Source organism: Pseudophryne corroboree, chromosome 3 (assembly GCF_028390025.1).
Source record: "Pseudophryne corroboree isolate aPseCor3 chromosome 3, aPseCor3.hap2, whole genome shotgun sequence".
NCBI classification, from domain to species: Eukaryota; Metazoa; Chordata; class Amphibia; order Anura; family Myobatrachidae; genus Pseudophryne; species Pseudophryne corroboree.
Window position 1 is genome coordinate 20,407,686 of NC_086446.1, and position 21,479 is coordinate 20,429,164.

Genomic DNA, 21,479 nt, shown 5'->3' on the forward strand with positions numbered 1-21,479 from the left:
TTGTTTTATTTGAAAAGCTTCTGGGTGAAATGATATACCATAGGTAGGGAGCTGTATGTAAGGGTTAATAGTGTAACCCATTCCTGCTACAGAAGCTGTATAAATTATCCATTCAGCTATACTGGACAAGGTCTGTGCAAACACAGACCAAGGTGGATCCATCTGTACCTGACGTTGTACAGGGATCTGCCTTGTATTTTGCTTAAAACTAAAACAATTTGTACACAAACCATCCTGAACCAGATCCTGAGAGGATAATACAGTTTTGCAAGACAAGTGTGAGTGTTGGTGTTGCTGTGAGTGTACCTTCCTCTCCTTTGCCGCTCTTAGACATGATAAATAATCAGCGCTTTCACAGTGTACTACACAATTTGTGACTGTAATCACTTTAAACTTTCTAAAGTGACATAGTCTGACCCTACCCATGCACCAGCATTGAGGATCAGAAAAACAACTGACAAACATATAGTAAAGTCAGCAATCACACTAGCAGTCAGTCACGTTATACATTAGCAATATGAGCACATCATCAACTACAAACACATTTTTAAGTATGTAGTAGAACATATTACTGATCATGTTTAAACGTATTCAGATGCAATGCGAAAGAAACAACAGTAAATGTATACAGACTCATATGCAATAGGCACTTATCTAACTATTCTTACTCAAAAAGGTAGATAGAGATGTAGTACTGTATAACCCGTACTCAGTAGAGTGGGATACAGGATCGATCAATACGGTTAGCGAACGCTGAGTGGATCCAGACGTTACTAGTGTACACTGCCGCTCCATGAACCTATAGTGAACACAGACACATTGGTCATAGAGCCGCCTATGCTGCGACCGGATCCCCTCATGCACAGCGTCTGGGATGGATGCGAGGAAACAGTTCATGGTGGGAGACTCGGAGGAAACTGGTCATGAACCGGGGGGAGGGGCGACTAGGAGAGCGTCTGACTCCCCCTGCGGACATCAACCCTAGGGATCATAGCCTCATGCTATTCCTGGAGCCTATGTTCCCTAAGGCCTAGCGCTGGTGCACCTGCGGTGGCAGCCTCGTCAGCTACTGATTGGTAGTCTCCTCCCAAAACAGTGCGGCTGTGTCCGTATTCCATCTAGGTAAGCAGAACAGATGCCTTACCTTCTCCCCGCGTTCTGGCCACAGCCTGGTAACGTCTGCTGGACCTGCTAGTATATCCGACACAGATGCTCACCGGAAAAGTACTGTACTTGTGGGTAAGCATTGTCACGGCCCAGCGGAGAGTTGTTGGAGCGACACTTTCTAATACACGTATAAGACACTAGTAGGACTCTAAAAATAAAAGAAGAAAGCTTATGGCTGCTAAAAAAATAGCAGCCCTCTGACCATGGTCCGGCTCCTGCCGCACCAAACAAAAAACTGATTTGCCTGAGTCAGTAGGCGGGGATATATGGACGGGCCCATTGCATCCTGGGAGGCCAGAAAGCTTTGATCGATTGGTGCCAATCCGCGGTCGCTCCATCATATCCCATTGTTATCCTGTGGACCCTGCCGGAGAAAAAGATTTATCATGGGGCAACCAAATATCAAATAATTCTTCAGTCTTTTCTTTATTAAGGCTTCTTTATCAAGCCAATCCATTTGGAATAAGTATGTAACCCGAGGTAAGTACAGGGACAATGTCAATGTATCGGATGAGATCCATTGAGATAGTATTGTTTATATTTATTGCCCTACCGATGGTCTGTTTTGCACTGGGGATGTGTATATATCCCAAAGAGCCCGGAGTGGGAGTGATGGAGAGATGTATAGGCATCTTTTATGTATTTACATATTGTTATCCAATATTTATTGAGCTCAGGGCAGCTCCAGATACAATGGTACAAATCCGCGTCTGGTGCAGCACATATAAAACACTTGGAATCTGAGGAAACACCCATCAGTAGACGCCGTTTCGGGGAAGGTAAACTAGAAGCATAACTTCGTGTTTGGTAGTATACAAATAGTGGGACAGAGAGATTTGGGTATTTTTCACGCAATTGATGAAGGGTAATATTTTCAAGCAGGTCTCCTCCAAAATATGAAATAGTATAAACCAAGTCCACCCCTTTCCCAGGCGTTGTCTAGAGTAGAGCCGTGGGCTGAAGAATTGCAAACACTGACATTGGGGTCATTCAATCGCTAGCTGTTTCTGGCAGTCGTGCGTTTGCATAGTCGCCACCCACCAGGGAGTGTATTTTAGCTGTGCAAGTGTGTGATCGCAGGTGCAGCCGAGCGGTACAAAAAATCTTTGTGCAGTTTCCGAGTTGCCCAGGACTTACTCAGCCGCTGCGATCACTTCAACCTTTCTTGGGCCGAAACTGATGTCAGACACCCGCCCTGCAAACACTTGGACATGCCTGCGGTTTTCCAACCACTCCCAGAAAACGGTCAGTTGCCACCCACTAATGCCTTCTTCCTGTCAATCACCTTGTGATCGGCCGTGCGAATGGATTCTTCATAAAACACATCACACAGCAATGATCCGCTTTGTATCCATGCAACGCACCTGCGCATTGCGGTGCATACGCATGTTCAGTTCTGACCTAATTGTAGCGCTGTAAAAAACACTAGCGAGCGTCAGAATTACCCCCATTATTGTTATGATCCTGATACTCGGGTCAGGGGAGGTCTTATACGGTGGGACCTGAGTACCAGGTTGTAATGCTGGGAAAGGGAAATGGAATGGGAATAGCCCCTGGCACCCTATCTCCGTTGTCTTACCCGTGCTGTCAGTTCACTCTTGCGAGACTATGGTTTCTTGGGCCCATGGCAGCCACGTTTGAAGGGCGAATTACGTCTGCCCAACTCCGATGCCCCCTCAGGTCTTAATGAGAGACAAAGAGTGAACTGAGACAGGGTGATAACAAGGGGCCCTCTAACTGAAACAACAAGGCCAGGGGCAACTGGCAAACCTGAAACTAAAAGTATGCGCGGCTTACCACCAGGGAAAAGAACAACCAAAATATTCCACTTGTCCACTCTCCTACACGGCACCGCCGAGTTCCGGAGAGGACTATGGTAGCGGAAACCTCCGCAAATGCTCCAGTACAAGAAAACAATACTAAAGCGGCCTAGACCGAAACACGCGGCAGGGCCGCCACTCACGGAACCAAGTGAGAACCTCGATCGACTGCCACAAGTAATTGAGAACCAGAGGAAATCCTTGGGACCGGGTGACGAACTCCAAGATTCAGGAACACAGAACTGGAGGGACCGGGCACAGCAGACCAGGAACAGACGTTCACCAAACATGAGCAGCATGCAGGAAGCTATCACCGGCGTCTGTGTGAGGCACTGAGGAGGCATTTAACAGGGAACCCTCCAATAAGAGCACAGAGCCCAATTACAAAAAATGTCGTGCAGCTCCCTTGCTGCACAACCAGAGAAACATGTGTGAACACTTAATTAATCAATACCTGCAATGGGGAACACGGTCCGCCTGTGGCGTCCCCGTTGCTATGGACCCGGTGGCTCGGCGTCCTAGCGTTGCTAGGGACTCAGCGGCTCAGCGCGCACGGCGTCCCTAGTTGCTAGGGACCCGGTGGCTCAGCACGCACGGAGTCCCTAGTTGCTAGGCGCCGGGCGGGCAAGGAGGAAGGTGTAGCAGCCGCGGTCGTCGCTCGGAAATGGACCGAGCGGCGCCACGGACCGCGGTGCCTAACAGTCCACCCACCCTTTGAGTAGGGGTTAAAGAACCCCTAAAGCCAGGTTTCTGAGGAAATTCCTGAGAGAATAATCTCTTGAGTTTAGGGGCATGTAGATCCTTATCCAGGACCCAAGACCTTTCCTCAGGACCATAGCCTTTCCAGTGAACCAAAAAATAAAGCCGGCCCCGGGAAACTTTTGAATCTAAAACCTTCTCTACCAAGAACTCCTGTTGCCCCTGAACATCCACCGGAGAACTACCCTGGGAAGTCCTCCGAGGAAATCTCCTGGAAGAAAAATACTGTGAAAAGTATTTCCAATTCTGAGAGATCTTGGCAAGCGTAGCCGAAAGGCAACTGGGTTGACCTTCTAAATGATAAGGAACGGTCCAATAAATTTGGGTCCCAATCTAGCCGAGGGTTGTCGGAGCTTGATGTTGCGAGTTGACAACCACACCTTATCTCCCACCTTAAAAGTGCAAGGACGTCGGAGCCTATCAAAATATTTATTTTCTCGGCAGGGAGCTTTTCTCAGGGCAAAGTGCACTTTTCTCCAAATTGTTCTGAGATGGGAGGTTAAGGTCAATGAGGATACTTGAAAATGATGGAAAAAAAGAGTTGGCTCTAGGATGAAAACCAAAGACTGAAAAGAATGGGGACTCCTTGGTGGAAGAATGACAAGAGTTATTATAAGCAAATTCGGCTAAAGGAAGAAATTCAGACCAATCATTCTGGAGTTTGGCCGAATACAAGCGTAAATATTGTTTTAATGACTGGTTGACTCGTTCGGTTTGCCCGTTAGACTGTGGATGATAACCAGATGTTAAAGACAGTTTCATATTCAATGAGTCACAGAAATGTTTCCAGAATCGTGCGATGAATTGCGGACCTCGATCAGAGACAATGTCAGTGGGCAAACCATAGAGCCCGAACACATGGCGGAGGAACAAAACTGCCAACCCTTGAGCAGAGGGTAATCGGGGAAGAGCATTGAAATGAGCCATTTTACTAAAACGGTCCACTACCACCCAAATGACTCGAAATCCGGCTGAAAGGGGAAGGTCCACCACGAAATCCATGGATATATGAGACCACGGCCTAAGAGGAACGGCTAAAGGTATGAGTTGCCCAATCGGCAACGAACAAGGGACCTTATGCTGTGCATAAACCTGACAGGAATGGACAAATTCCCTTACATCTTTAGAAAGACTAGGCCAACACACCGAGCGAAAGACTAACTCCAAGGTCTTAGTGATACCTGGATGACCGGAGACTTTGTTGTCATGAAACTCAGCTAAAACAGTGCCTCTCAAAAATTCACGGACAAAAAGACGACCAGCAGGAGTAATTCTAGGAGCCTGCTGTTGAAGCTGGTTTAACTGAGTAAATAAATCCTGTGTGAGGCCTGCCCGGATGACTGAAGATGGAACTATGGGGGTAGTAACAGGATTGCTATTGTGAACCAGAAGAAAGCAACGTGACAGGGCATCAGCTTTCATATTCTTGGAACCAGGCCTGAAGGTGATAATAAACCTGAAACGAGTAAAAAACAATGCCCAACGTGCCTGCCGAGCATTAAGCCGTTTAGCTGACTCAACATATTGCAGGTTCTTATGGTCAGTAAATACTGTAATAGTATGCCTAGCCCCCTCCAGCCAATGCCTCCACTCCACGAAAGCCCATTTTACTTCCAGCAATTCTCAGACTCCGCTTCAGGCGACCAATTGGAAGGATCCGCTCCTTTTTTAGTCATTGCTACTGTAGAAGCGACCAGATCAGAAAAGGTATGAATGAAACGCCTATAATAATTTGCAAACCCTAAAAAGCGCTGAATTGCTATTAAATTAGTGGGTTGCGCCCAATTAAGGATGGCCTGGAGTTTTTTCGGTTCCATGAAAAATCCCTGGTACCCCAAGAAGGACACTTCTGTGATGTGAAAATCAAATTTCTCAAGCTTAGCGTATAAAGGATTCTCCCGTAGTTTTTGAAGAACCAGACGTACCTGGGTAATATGTTGTTCCATAGACTCAGAGTATATCAAAATGTCGTCTAAATAAACGACTATGAACTTCCCAAGGAAGTCACGGAGAACATCGTTGATGAGGTCTTGAAATACCGCAGGAGCATTTGACAGCCCAAACGGCATCACCAGGTATTCATAGTGACCCGAGTGAGTGCTGAAAGCCATCTTCCACTCATCGTCAGATCTTATTCGGATGAGGTTGTAAGCTCCCCTAAGATCGATTTTTGAGAAGATCACGGCGGAGCATAACTGATCAAAAAGCACTAAAATCAATGGCAAAGGATAGGTGTTCTTAACAGAAATTTTATTCAGAGCCCAAAAATCAATACATGGTCTGAGCAACCCATCTTTTTTCAACAATGGAGATTTCGAAGGCCTAATAAAGCCATTTTTCAGGCTTTCCTGAATGTAATTATCCATGGCCGTGGTTTCTGGCCTGGACAGGACATATAATCTCCCCTTAAGTAAAGTGGAACCTGGAACTAACTCTATCGCACAGTCATAGGACCGATGGGGAGGCAGAATGTCCGCATTGCCTTTGGAGAACACCGGCAAAATCCTGATATTCCACAGGAATAAGTTCTGGGACGACTGCCGCAACCCGGACTGGATGGGAAATACATTCCTTAACACAAAAAGGACCCCATTGGGAAATCTCCCCAGACCGCCAATCAATGGTGGGATTATGAAAGGCAAGCCAGGGGTGACCCAAAATTACAGGAACTGCCGGACAATGTGTAAGGTAAAATTCTATGTCTTCTGAATGTAAGGCCCCCACTGTCAGCAATACTGGAGGTGTGCGGTGAGTAATTATTCCATTGGAAAGCGGACCCCATCCAAGCCGTGCATGGTGATACGTTTATCTAATGGTATCTGTGGAATGCCTAAAGCCTTATCCCAAGCTAAGTACATAAAATTTCCTGCAGCTCCACTGTTGACGAAGGCCGACACCAATGAACTGAGGCTGCCAAAGGAAATCTTAACAGGAACTAATAGAGAATCATTAGAGAAGATTAGCTGCAGACCCAAGTGAACCCCCTCACAATTCACTTGGTCAGAGCGTTTCCCGACTTGTTTGGGCAGTTGCGAGCAATATGTCCCTTACCACCACAATACAAACAAAGACCAGAACTTAATCTTCTGGTTCTTTCCTCTGGGGACAGCCGGGAGAGACCCATCTGCATGGGCTCCTTGACGTCATCAGGAAAGGTATAAACACAAGGATTAGGCCTAAAAGTTGTTCCTCTTTCAGCCCTCCGCTCTCGGAGACGACAATCTATTTTAATAGCAAGCTCCATGAGTTTGTCGAGAGTCTCAGGAGCGGGGTACTGAAGGAGACTGTCTTTAATAAGTTCAGACAAACCGAGGCGAAACTGACTGCGCAGGGCCAGGTCATTCCAGCCACAGTCGTTTGACCAACGGCGAAATTCGGTACAATACACCTCTGCTGGATTTTTTCCTTGTTTAAGGGCACGCAGGTGACTCTCAGCTGATGCCTCTCTATCTGGGTCATCATATAACAGGCCTAAAGATTTAAAAAAGGCGTCTACTGATAACAAAGCAGGATCATCTGTTCTTAACCCAAACGCCCAGGTCTGTGGATCACCCTGGAGCAATGACACAACAATCCCAACCCACTGAGACTCAGTACCAGAGGAACGAGGCCTTAAACGAAAATAAAGCTTACAAGCTTCCTTAAAATTAAAAAAATCTTTTCGGTGACCCAAAAAACGGTCAGGTAAATGCATTCTTGGTTCTGGGACCACACTCGGGGAGGCTCGCAAAAGATCTTCCTGCGATTTCACCCGAAGAGTAAGGTCCTGAACAATCTGAGTTAGTTCTTGAATTTGGTTAACCAAAAGCTGACCGGGATTCGGCCCTAAACCTGCCGGATTCATGAAGCCAAATTTTTAGACTCACCAAAACAAAAATGGAAAAAATTAAACCCCTCTTTTTTTTTTTTATGTTTTGGGCCGGTGATAATGTAATGATCCTGATACTCAGGTCAGGGGAGGTCTTATACGGTAGGACCTGAGTACCAGGACGTAATGCTGGGAAAGGGAAACGGAATGGGAATAGCCCCTGGCACCCTATCTCCGTTGTCTTACCTGTGCTGTCAGTTCACTCTTGCGAGACTATGGTTTCTTGGGCCCATGGCAGCCGCGTTTGAAGGGCGGATTACGTCTGCCCAACTCCGATGCCCCCTCAGGTCTTAATGAGAGACAAAGAGTGAACTGAGACAGGGTGATAACGAGGGGCCTCTAACTGAAACAAGGCCAGGGGCTACTGGCTAACCTGAAACTAAAAGTATGCGCGGCTTACCACCAAAATATTCCACTTGTTCACTCTCCTACACGGCACCGCCGAGTTCCGGAGAGGACTATGGAAGCGGAAACCTCCGCAAATGCTCCAGTACAAGAAAACGATACTAAAGCGGCCTAGACCGAAACACGCAGCAGGGCCGCCACTCACGAAACCAAGTGAGAACCTCGATCGACTCCCACAAGTAAATGAGGACCAGAAGAACTCTTTGGGACCGGGTGACGAACTCCAAGATTCAGGAACTCAGAGAGCTGGAAGGACCGGGCACAGCAGACCAGGAACAGACGTTCACCAAACATGAGCAGCATGCAGGAAGCTATCACTGGCGTCTGTGTGAGGCACGGAGGAGGCATTTAACAGGGAACCCTCCAATAAGAGCACTAAGCCCAATTACAAAAAATGTTGTGCAGCTGCCTTGCTGCACGATCAGAGAAACATGTGTGAACACTTAATTAATCAATACCTGCAATGGGGAACGCGGTCCGCCTGTGGCATCCCCGTTGCTATGGACCCGGCGGCTCGGAGCGCATGGCGTCCTAGCGTTTCTATGAACCCGGCGGCTCAGCGCGCACAGCGGCCCTAGTTGATAGGGACCCGGCGGCTCAGCATGCACGGCGTCCCTAGATGCTAGGCGCCGGGCGGGCAAGGAGGAAGGTGTAGCAGCCACGGTCGTCGCTCGGAAACGGACCGAGCGGCGCCACGGGCAGCGGCGCCTAACAATTATCAGAGAGTGGGAGAAAAATTGCATTATATGTTGAGACTCCCATTCTGGAGAATGTCGCCAGGCTTTGCAAATGGTTGCGATCAGTAAGTCATTGGTGAGGATCGAGGGGAAACTGGAGGGTCTCATATGTAGATAATAGGGAAAGAAAAGAAGACCTTTTGGGTGCACCCTTTAGAACATAAATAATGTGATGAAGATCGCAATAAAATTTTACTTTTATTATAGTGAACGTGTCGATATATACTAGAATAGAAATAAAAGTGTAATTACACAACACTTATAAAGTCGGGAGGGGTCAATGTGATTATTTCAAGATATTTCAAATTCTTCTAATTTGCACTTTTAACATATACAGTACACACAATTTCAGAAAATTTGTAAGTATCACAAAGACCCCAGGCCAGATCCATTTCCTACTTGACCCCATGAAAAGATAACAAATTATGAGGATTCAAATATGGAGATTAACCATAGAGAGAATGAAGTTATAGAAGGTGGATCTGCTGTCAGTGTTGGGCACAGAGTCAAATGATGTCCCAATTCCTACATTTGGTATTCCCAGGAGGTCACCCATCCAGGGGATAAATTTACTAATATGGGAGTTCTATTTAAGATGGAAAGTTGCCCATAGCAACCAATCAGATTCCAGGTATTATCTTCTAGAATGGTCTAGATAAATGAGAAGTAGAATCTGATTGGTTGCTATCGGCAACATCCCATCTTAAATAGAACTCCCACCTTAGTAAATTTACCCCCAGGTACTGACCAAGCCCACCACTGCTTAGCTTGCAAGATCGGACGGTATTGGACATTGACAGTGTAGTATGATAGTAGTAATTATACAGAGTGATGATTCAAGGATCACAAATGAGAGTCCATCCAGCACTCAGAGGTGCAAGAAATTGGTAATTTCTGTAAATCTACCAGTATAGAAATCAGCAAGAAATAGCAAGAAGAAAGTATAGAACAGATCTGCTGTCCATGTTAGACAGGGGATAGATATGATTCATTGTACCCCTGAATCAATGAGAGTCCATTTGAAAAAATAAGTATAAAGGATACCTAGATTTTAAAAAGCATCCACAATTGGTTTCTTTTACCCAACAACACAGGGATAGCATTATATGGTTATTATGAGTTCCAAGTCATCAGAAAAAAACGCTATGGAGGAAGCAAATAAGGTGACTCTCATATAGGTATCAAAAACGAATGACAAAATAAAACAACTCCCAATTCATCATGAAAATTCACCAGCTGCTGGTTCATACAGCAATACACAAAGTTGTAAATGGACACTGTGTACATTAATGCACCATTTGTGGTTGTGACCCCACATGGGGCAACAATTGAGCAACGCTGTCTTGCATGCACTACAATGTGTAAATAGGGATTGTAGGCTTGCATTAGGGAAACACTGGTCATGCTGGAAACAGTGAATTGTTTCCCCTTTAGTGCCGGCCAGAAACTAGCTGTGTAGGACTCCCATGCTGCAGGCTGTGCGAGCTGAACAAGGATGCTGGAGGAGTGAGCAGAGGTCCCTTAGTGAAGAATGGCCGCGGCAGTGTTGCAGTTCTGAGGATGCGTTTCACCTGCTGTACTGGCTTGATCACTTCCGGGACCTGTGCCTGAGGGTTCATTCGCTGATTGAGTCAGCACCGCCACTACCTGTCGAATATTATGCACCGATGATCGACCTTTTTGAAAGAGATGGAGTAATTTTGGCAAGATGACCTGTAAACGCTGTGCCGCTATACTTGTTAATTTAAGATTCAATAAGGAAGTGATTGGACTTGTGTGGGGTCTTTCCCTGGTTTTAGCAGTATAGTGATCCTGACCTGATTAAAGTCAGGCGGGGATTTTTCACCTGACAATGTGGAATGAAATAATTTTAGTAGATGCGGTAATAGATGAGGGGACAGCAGTTTATAGTATTCAGCACCTAGTCCATCAGGACCTGGGACTTTACCGTTAGCTAATCAACTAATAGTAGAACAAATTTCCTGTTCTGAAAAGGGAGCTACTAAGGCGTCATGTTCGTCCTCTGTTAATGTCAGGACTCCGACCTTCCTAATAAATTCCATACCTAGAGACGGGTTATCAGGGGCAGCAGTGTAACCAACTGGACTTAAACTCGGGGATTCAGAATTACAGACCAGTGATCATGTGCGGAATCTTGGCGTTGTCCTGGATGATGGCTTGACACTTAAACATCAGATATCAGCCACAATCAAATCCTCATTCTTTCACCTGAGGAACATAGCCAGGATCAAGCACTTAATTCCCTCAGATGATCTGCCAAAAGTCATACATGCATTTGTATCATCTCGATTAGACTACTGTAATGCCCTCTACCTTGGTCTACCAGCAAAAGAATTGCAACGCTTACAGCTGGTGCAAAACACAGCTGCCAGGCTGTTAACCAACCAGCCCTGTTCTAGCCACATAACACCCATCCTCTACTCCCTTCACTGGCTGCCTGTAAGATGGCGAATCCTCTTCAAGATTGGCTTACTGAGTTTCAAAGCATTACATGACCAAGGCCCAAGGTACCTGAAACAGCTTCTGACCCCATACTGCCCCACTCGATTACTGCGATCTGTAGATGAAGGACTTTTAGCAGTATCTAGAATCTACCGTAATTCATCTGGGGGTCGAGCTTTTAGTCATGCGGCACCGACTCTATGGAACTCACTTCCCCGCACAGTGCGACAGGCCCCAACTATAGAATCCTTCAAAAGTAGACTCAAGACTTTCCTGTTTACTCAAGCATTTCCATAGTGTCTCTTTTAGTATCTTCATGCTTCTGTATTTTATGAAAATGTACTTCATTATTTTCTGTACTATATTATGATATGTATCTGTTAAGCGCCTTGAGTCCTATTGGAGAAAGAGCGCTATATAAATAAAATTATTATTATTATATAAAGGGGTATAATAATCTAAAAACAAATTAGCAATGTCAGGAGCAGAGGTCAGTTGTCCTGTGTCTCAGGTGATTTTCAGGATGATTAGCGGGGGTTGTGGACTGTGAACCACGGAGGTTAATAACTTGCCAGCTTAATTGCCCCATGTAAAGTATCAGGGTTTCTGGTAGTTCAGGGAGTATTGGCTTTCTCTGTGCATAAAGTATCATACAGTGATTTAGTGTCTGTGTACACCTGATGGGTCTCCGGGGTGTTGCTATTCAGCAGGTCGGAGTAAGAATTGCAGACAGCTAAACTAAGTTTCTGCAGCCTCTTTAGTGCTTAGCGGTGACATATGCAATAACGTGACCCCGGAGTACCGACTTGGATGCAGCTCAAAACAAATGTATGTCCTCTGTATGTTGGATATTGTCAGCTGCATAAATTAAAAAGCGATGCTCCAAAGTCTGGTGAGTTTACTAAATAAGACAGAGTCCTCCAATTAAAAGAGAGCAATCTTGGGGAAGAGAGCATCAGTGTGAAGCATGTCGGCACATGGTCCGGGATAGCAATATTTTCTATCTTTGAACAATGTACTCTGGACATATTTGTGTATTTTATTATATAATTTTTGATGACACTAAACAGAACATTGAATGCACGGTCCATATCATTTGTGCTATTGCAGATCTTGTTACACCAGGAGTATTCTCCATAACATTGGCTTTACAGAGGCTACCGGCAGAATGTCAGGGAGGATGAAGTTTCCTTTTTATTAGACCATCCTTGGAAAGAACATATGCGGCGGGATGTGATGAAGTCTGAGATTTCCAGAGGTGCGGGATTCCAGACAATCTTTTTTTTAAAGGGGCAATACCTCACAACGCAAAACCACGCCTTGTGATTGTGCCTTTACAAAAACATCTGAGATCATCCAGCATCCTGCACCTCCAGTGATCCTGGACTCCATCACATCCCACCGATGGAGTTCTAGCAATAGGTAGATCTACACTGTCATGTGGTATTCCATATATTTCATATAGGCACCACTAACACCAATAAAACACAACTTATGTGTTATTTCATCTCCACTTTATTGAGACTTTTTATGCAAATTACATTTTATAATAATTATATTTACACTTTATTAATGTTTGATACAAAGTCTCATCCTTTTTTCTATATCTACGCAGAGTTTGCACAGCGCCAGTAACATGTAACAAATTGCCTGTACTATATTGTTTGTAAAGTATTAATAAAAATATAAAAACAAGAAAAAAATGCAATCATAAAAATAATGGCAAAATTGTACATGAGCATAGTGTGATGGGCTTGTTAAATCTTTGTATATATCTCAAATCTATTTATAAATTTTAATTAGGGCTTGTTTTTTATATAAATGAAACAAATATTTTTCTAAACTCTTTATAACTTTTCTATTCCCTTTATTAATTAGGCTGCGTCTGTTGATGTCCATTTATGTCAAAGCCAAATCTAGAATATCCTCTCTAGAAATATTGAGTTGATTTTCTGCAAAACATTTCCCACACTCAGAGCAGGGAAATGGCTTTTAACCTGTGTGACTTCTCTGATGTTTAACAAGATATGATTTGCGTGCAAAACATTTCCCACACTCAGAACATGGAAATGGTTTCTCACCTGTGTGACTTCTTTCATGTATAACAAGATCTGATTTGAGAGTAAAACATTTCCCACACTCAGAACATGGAAATGGTTTCTCACCTGTGTGACTTCTCTCATGTATAACAAGATATGATTTGCGTGCAAAACATTTCCCACACTCAGAACATGGAAATGGTTTCTCACCTGTGTGACTTCTTTCATGTATAACAAGATCTGATTTGTGATTAAAACATTTCCCACACTCAGAACATGGAAATGGTTTCTCACCTGTGTGACTTCTCTGATGCATAACAAGAGTTGATTTGAAAGTAAAACATTTCCCACACACAGAACATGGAAATGGTTTCTCACCTGTGTGACTTCTCTCATGTATAACAAGCTTTGATTTGCATGTAAAACATTTCCCACACTCAGAACATGGAAATGGCTTCTCACCTGTGTGACTTCTCTCATGTATAACAAGTTCTGATTTCTGATTAAAACATTTCCCACACTCAGAACATGGAAATGGTTTCTCACCTGTGTGACTTCTCTCATGTATAACAAGATCTGATTTCTGATTAAAACATTTCCCACACTCAGAACATGGAAATGGTTTCTCACCTGTGTGACTTCTCTCATGTGTAACAAGCTTTGATTTGAATGTAAAACATTTCTCACACTCAGAACATGGAAATGTCCTCTCACCTGTGTGACTTCTATAATGATTAACAAGAGTTGATTTGCAAGTAAAACATTTCCCACACTCAGAACATGGAAATGGTTTCTCACCTGTGTGACTTCTATAATGATTAACAAGAGTTGATTTGTAAGTAAAACATTTTCCACACTCAGAACATGGAAATGGTTTCTCACCTGTGTGAATTATCTCATGTATAACAAGTTGTGATTTGCGTGCAAAACATTTCCCACACTCAGAACATGGAAATGGTTTCTCACCTGTGTGACTTCTCTCATGTATAACAAGATCTGATTTCTGATTAAAACATTTCCCACACTCAGAACATGGAAATGGTTTCTCACCTGTGTGACTTCTCTCATGTATAACAAGATATGATTTGCAAGTAAAACATTTCCCACACTCAGAACATGGAAATGGTTTCTCACCTGTGTGACTTCTCTCATGTATATCAAGCTGTGATTTGCATGTAAAACATTTCCCACACTCAGAGCATGGAAATGTCCTCTCACCTGTGTGACTTCTATAATGATTAACAAGAGTTGATTTGCAAGTAAAACATTTCCCACACTCAGAACATGGAAATGGTTTCTCACCTGTGTGACTTCTCTCATGTATAACAAGCTTTGATTTGAATGTAAAACATTTCCCACACTCAGAGCATGGAAATGTCCTCTCACCTGTGTGACTTCTATAATGATTAACAAGAGTTGATTTGTGTGTAAAACATTTCCCACACTCAGAACATGGAAATGGTTTCTCACCTGTGTGACTTCTCTCATGTATAACAAGCTGTGATTTGCATGTAAAACATTTCCCACACTCAGAGCATGGAAATGTCCTCTCATCTGTGTGACTTCTCTGATGTTTAACAAGCTGTGATTTGAGTTTAAAACATTTTCCGCATTCAGAGCAGGAAAATGGCCTCTCACCGGTGTGACTTCTCTCATGTAGAACAAGATGTGATTTCTGTGAAAAACAGTTTCCACACTTACAGCATGGAAATGGCCTCTCGCCTGTCTCAGGTGGCTGATGGGTAATAAGCTTCGTGCTCTGTGTAAAACATTTGTCCTGTACAGTACTGGGAAATATTGTATCTTCTCTAAGAGATGTGATGGACGGACCAATATCTGAGTTAACAGGTGAACATTCCTCTTGGTTAGAGGTAAGAGATAATATATCTGCACTTTGAGGCTCTGGATGTAGAGTTGGGATCACAGAGTTAGAATCTCGCATGATATCTTTAGCTTCAATTTCACAATCTCGCGATACAATGGGACGTTCAGCCCATATATTTCTTCTGTTACATTCACCTACAGGGAATAAAATAATAAGAATTTACTTACCGATAATTCTATTTCTCGTAGTCCGTAGTGGATGCTGGGGACTCCGTCAGGACCATGGGGATCAGCGGCTCCGCAGGAGACAGGGCACAAAAATAAAGCTTTAGGATCAGGTGGTGTGCACTGGCTCCTCCCCCTATGACCCTCCTCCAAGCCTCAGTTAGGATACTGTGCCCGGACGAGCGTACACAATAAGGAAGGATCTTGAATCCCGGGTAAGACTCATACCAGCCACACCAATCACACCGTACAACTTGTGATCTGAACCCAGTTAACAGTATGATAACGTAGAAGCCTCTGAACAGACGGCTCACAACAATAACAAACCGATTTTTTTGTAACAATAACTATGTACAGGTATTGCAGACAATCCGCACTTGGGATGGGCGCCCAGCATCCACTACGAACTATGAGAAATAGAATTATCAGTAAGTAAATTCTTATTTTCTCTGACGTCCTAAGTGGATGCTGGGGACTCCGTCAGGACCATGGGGATTATACCAAAGCTCCCAAACGGGCGGGAGAGTGCGGATGACTCTGCAGCACCGAATGAGAGAACTCCAGGTCCTCTTTAGCCAGGGTATCAAATTTGTAGAATTTTACAAACGTGTTCTCCCCTGACCACGTAGCTGCTCGGCAGAGTTGTAATGCCGAGACCCCTCGGGCAGCCGCCCAGGATGAGCCCACCTTCCTTGTGGAATGGGCCTTGACAGATTTAGGCTGTGGCAGGCCTGCCACAGAATGTGCAAGTTGAATTGTGCTACAAATCCAACGAGCAATCGTCTGCTTAGCATCAGGAGCACCCAGCTTGTTGGGTGCATATAGTATAAACAGCGAGTCAGATTTTCTGACTCCAGCCGTCCTTGAAATATATATTTTCAATGCCCGGACAACGTCCAGCAACTTGGAATCCTCCAAATCGCTAGTAGCCGCAGGCACCACAATAGGCTGGTTCAGGTGAAACGCTGACACCACCTTAGGGAGAAACTGAGGACGCGTCCGCAGTTCTGACCTGTCTGAATGGAAAATCAGATATGGGCTTTTATACGATAAAGCCGCCAATTCTGATACTCTCCTGGCTGAAGCCAGGGCCAGTAGCATGGTTACTTTCCACGTAAGATATTTCAAATCCACCGATTTGAGTGGCTCAAACCAATGGGATTTGAGAAAATCCAAAACTACATTTAGGTCCCACGGAGCCACTGGGGGTACAACCGGGGGCTGTATATGTAGTACACCTTTCACAAAAGTCTGGACTTCAGGAACTGAAGCCAATTCTTTCTGGAAGAAAATCGACAGGGCCGAAATTTGAACCTTAATGGACCCCAATTTGAGGCCCATAGACAATCCTGTTTGCAGGAAATGTAGGAATCGACCCAGTTGAAATTCCTCCGTGGGGGCCTTCCTGGCCTCACACCACGCAACATATTTTCTCCAAATGCGGTGATAATGTTGTGCAGTCACCTCCTTCCTGGCTTTTACCAGTGTAGGAATGACCTCTTCCGGAATGCCTTTTTCCCTTAGAATTCGGCGTTCAACCGCCATGCCGTCAAACGCAGCCGCGGTAAGTCTTGGAATAGACACGGTCCCTGCTGAAGCAGGTCCCGTCTTAGAGGTAGAGGCCACGGATCTTCCGTGATCATCTCCTGAAGTTCCGGGTACCAAGTTCTTCTTGGCCAATCCGGAGCCACGAGCATCGTTCTTACTCCCCTTTGCCGTATAATTCTCAGTACTTTTGGTATGAGAGGCAGAGGAGGAAACACATACACTGACTGGAACACCCACGGTGTTACCAGAGCGTCCACAGCTATTGCCTGAGGGTCTCTTGACCTGGCGCAATACCTGTCCAGTTTTTTGTTGAGGCGAGACGCCATCATATCCACCTTTGGTTTTTCCCAACGGTTCACAATCATGTGGAAGACTTCTGGATGAAGTCCCCACTCTCCCGGGTGTAGATCGTGTCTGCTGAGGAAGTCTGCTTCCCAGTTGTCCACTCCCGGAATGAACACTGCTGACAGTGCTATCACATGATCTTCTGCCCAGCGAAGAATCCTTGCAGCTTCTGCCATTGCTCTCCTGCTTCTTGTGCCGCCCTGTCTGTTTACGTGGGCGACTGCCGTGATGTTGTCCGACTGGATCAACACCGGCTGACCCTGAAGCAGGGGTTTTGCCAGGCTTAGAGCATTGTAAATCGCTCTTAGCTCCAGTATATTTATGTGAAGAGACATCTCCAGGCTTGACCATACTCCCTGGAAGTTTCTTCCCTGTGTGACCGCTCCCCAGCCTCTCAGGCTGGCATCCGTGGTCACCAGGACCCAGTCCTGTATGCCGAATCTGCGGCCCTCTAACAGATGAGCCCTCTGCAACCACCACAGAAGAGACACCCTTGTCCGTGGCGATAAGGTTATCCGCTGATGCATCTGCAGATGCGATCCGGACCATTTGTCCAGCAGATCCCACTGAAAAGTATGTGCGTGGAATCTGCCGAATGGAATCGCTTCGTAAGAAGCCACCATCTTTCCCAGGACTCTTGTGCATTGATGTATAGACACTTTTCCTGGTTTTAGGAGGTTCCTGACAAGTTCGGATAACTCCTTGGCTTTCTCCTCCGGAAGAAACACCTTTTTCTGAACCGTGTCCAGAATCATTCCCAGGAACAGCAGACGTGTTGTCGGGGTCAACTGAGATTTTGGAAAATTCAGAATCCACCCGTGTTGTTGCAGCACTACTTGGGTTAGTGCTACTCCGTCCTCCAGCTGTTCTCTGGACCTTGCCCTTATCAGGAAATCGTCCAAGTAAGGGATAATTAATACGCCTCTTCTTCGCAGAAGAATCATCATTTCGGCCATTACCTTGGTAAAGACCCGAGGTGCCGTGGACAATCCAAACGGCAGCGTCTGAAACTGATAATGACAGTTTTGCACCACGAACCTGAGGTACCCTTGATGTGAAGGGCAAATTGGGACATGCAGGTAAGCATCCTTTATGTCCAGGGACACCATAAAGTCCCCTTCTTCCAGATTCGCTATCACTGCTCTGAGTGACTCCATCTTGAACTTGAATTTTTGTATGTACAGGTTCAAAGATTTCAGATTTGGAATAGGTCTTACCGAGCCGTCCGGCTTCGGTACCACAAATAGCGTGGAGTAATACCCCTTTCCCTGTTGTAGGAGGGGTACCTTGACTATCACCTGCTGAGAAAACAGCTTGTGAATGGCTTCCAATACCGTCGCCCTGTCTGAGGGAGACGTTGGTAAAGCAGACTTTAGGAACCGGCGAGGGGGAGACTTCTCGAATTCCAACCTGTAACCCTGAGATACTACCTGCAGGATCCAGGGGTCCACCTGTGAGCAAGCCCACTGCGCGCTGAAATTCTTGAGTCGACCCCCCACCGCTCCTGAGTCCGCTTGTAAAGCCCCAGCGTCATGCTGAGGGCTTTGCAGAACCCGGGGCGGGCTTCTGTTCCTGGGAAGGAGCTGCTTGCTGCCCTCTCTTACCCTTTCCTCTGCCTCGGGGCAGATATGACTGTCCTTTTGCCCGCTTGTTCTTATAGGACCGAAAGGACTGCGGCTGAAAAGACGGTGTCTTTTTCTGTTGGGAGGGGGTCTGAGGTAAAAAGGTGGATTTCCCGGCAGTTGCTGTGGCCACCAGATCCGATAGACCTACGCCAAATAATTCCTCCCCTTTATACGGCAATACTTCCATATGTTGTTTGGAATCCGCATCACCTGACCACTGTCGCGTCCATAAACTTCTTCTGGCAGATATGGACATCGCACTTACTCTCGATGCCAGAGTGCAAATATCCCTCTGAGCATCTCGCATATAAAGAAAAGCATCCTTTAATTGCTCTAAAGTCAATAAAATACTGTCCCTATCCAGGGTATCAATATTTTCAGTCAGGGAATCCGACCAGACCACCCCAGCACTGCACATCCAGGCTGAGGCGATTGCTGGTCGCAGTATAACACCAGTATGTGTGTATATACTTTTTAGGGTAGTTTCCAGCCTATCAGCTGGATCCTTGAGGGCGGCCGTATCAGGAGACGGTAACGCCACTTGTTTTGATAAGCGTGTGAGCGCCTTATCCACCCTAGGGGGTGTTTCCCAGTGCGCCCTAACCTCTGGCGGGAAAGGGTATAATGCCAATAACTTTTTTGAAATTAGCACTTTTCTATCTGGGTTAACCCACGCTTCATCACATACATCATTCAATTCCTCTGATTCAGGAAAAACTACAGGTAGTTTTTTCACACCCCACATAATACCCCTTTTTGTGGTACTTGCTGTATCAGAGATATGTAAAGTCTCCTTCATTGCCGTGATCATATAACGTGTGGCCCTACTGGAAAATACGTTTGTTTCTTCACCGTCGACACTAGATTCAGTGTCCGTGTCTGTGTCGACCGACTGAGGTAAAGGGCGTTTTACAGCCCCTGACGGTGTCTGAGACGCCTGGGCAGGTACTAACTGGTTTGCCGGCCGTCTCATGTCGTCAACTAATTTTTGTAATGTGCTGACATTATCACGTAATTCCATAAACAAAGCCATCCATTCCGGTGTCGACTCCCTGGGGGGGTGACATCACCATTACCGGCAATTGCTCTGCCTCCACACCAACATCGTCCTCATACATGTCGACACACACGTACCGACACACAGCAGACACACAGGGAATGCTCTATTGAAGACAGGACCCCACTAGCCCTTTGGGGAGACAGAGGGAGAGTTTGCCAGCACACACCCAAGCGCTATAATATATATGGGAACAACCCTATATAGGTGTTGTATCCTTATAGCAGCTTAAATATAGTAATATCGCCAAAAAAGTGCCCCCCCTCTCTGTTTTACCCTGTTTCTGTAGTGCAGTGCAGGGGAGAGTCCTGGGAGCCTTCCTCACAGCGGAGCTGAGCAGGAAAATGGCGCTGTGTGCTGAGGAGAATAGGCCCCGCCCCCTTTTCGGCGGGCTTCTTCTCCCGGAGTTTGTGAGATCTGGCAGGGGTTAAATACATCCATATAGCCTCAAGGGCTATATGTGATGTATTTTTAGCCATAAAAAAAGGTATTATACATTGCTGCCCAGGGCGCCCCCCCCAGCGCCCTGCACCCTCAGTGACCGCTGTGTGAAGTGTGCTGACAACAATGGCGCACAGCTGCAGTGCTGTGCGCTACCTCATGAAGACTGAAAAGTCTTCTGCCGCCTGTTTCTGGACCTCTTCAATCTTCGGCATCTGCAAGGGGGGTCGGCGGCGCGGCTCCGGGACCGGACTCCATGGCTGGGCCTGTGTTCGATCCCTCTGGAGCTAATGGTGTCCAGTAGCCTAAGAAGCCAATCCATCCTGCACGCAGGTGAGTTCACTTCTCTCCCCTAAGTCCCTCGATGCAGTGAGCCTGTTGCCAGCAGGACTCACTGAAAATAAGAAACCTAAAAACTTTTTCTAAGCAGCTCTTTAGGAGAGCCACCTAGATTGCACCCTGCTCGGACGGGCACAAAAACCTAACTGAGGCTTGGAGGAGGGTCATAGGGGGAGGAGCCAGTGCAAACCACCTGATCCTAAAGCTTTATTTTTGTGCCCTGTCTCCTGCGGAGCCGCTGATCCCCATGGTCCTGACGGAGTCCCCAGCATCCACTTAGGACGTCAGAGAAATATATATATATAAGCAAATTATGTTACTGGAAGAACTAAACGGCAGCCATAGCTAGGGGGATATAGCCTCTTCCTCATGAGATACAGGTAAAAGTTCACATCCCCAGAAGGTCTATCACTGATCTCCTCTCTACCATCCTTGTCTGAAGTGAATTCCACAACTATTTCTGCAAAATATAAACACAAAGAAGAGAGGGATATATGGGGATACCATGGAGTTCTTCAACGTAACAAAATTCTCAGGCAACATAATTTGTTTCTCTTTCAAACTCCATGACTAAGGAGATGTACCAAAGCAGGTTCTATATGGGGGAAGCATGTGAAATAATTATTCACTGAAGAAGACCTGTGTTATACACATTATTGCACCATAACTTGAAGGATTTTCTTTCCACATTGTGTGCCTACAGAATTGGTGAAATACAAGAGGTGTTTGTAGAGTGAAGACAACTGCAGCCTTGCACAAGTCCCCTGTAGGTGCCGGTGCTTAGAAATTTTGACAGCCCCAACTAAATGTGCCTTGA

The 21,479-nt window shown here is 45.6% G+C and overlaps 1 protein-coding gene across 2 annotated transcripts in view; it reads right to left on the reverse strand.

Moving 5' to 3' along the window:
• Positions 1–12,732: 12,732 nt before the first annotated feature.
• The window catches only part of LOC135054547 (zinc finger protein 585A-like), an 87,532-nt gene continuing 78,785 nt past the window's right edge, over positions 12,733–21,479 (reverse strand). For both annotated transcript variants that reach the window (XM_063957698.1, XM_063957697.1), the window contains exon 3: positions 12,733–15,277. In XM_063957698.1, coding sequence (XP_063813768.1) covers positions 13,212–15,277 — 2,066 coding nt within the window. In that variant the 3' untranslated portion in view covers positions 12,733–13,211. The remainder of the gene's footprint in view (positions 15,278–21,479) is intronic.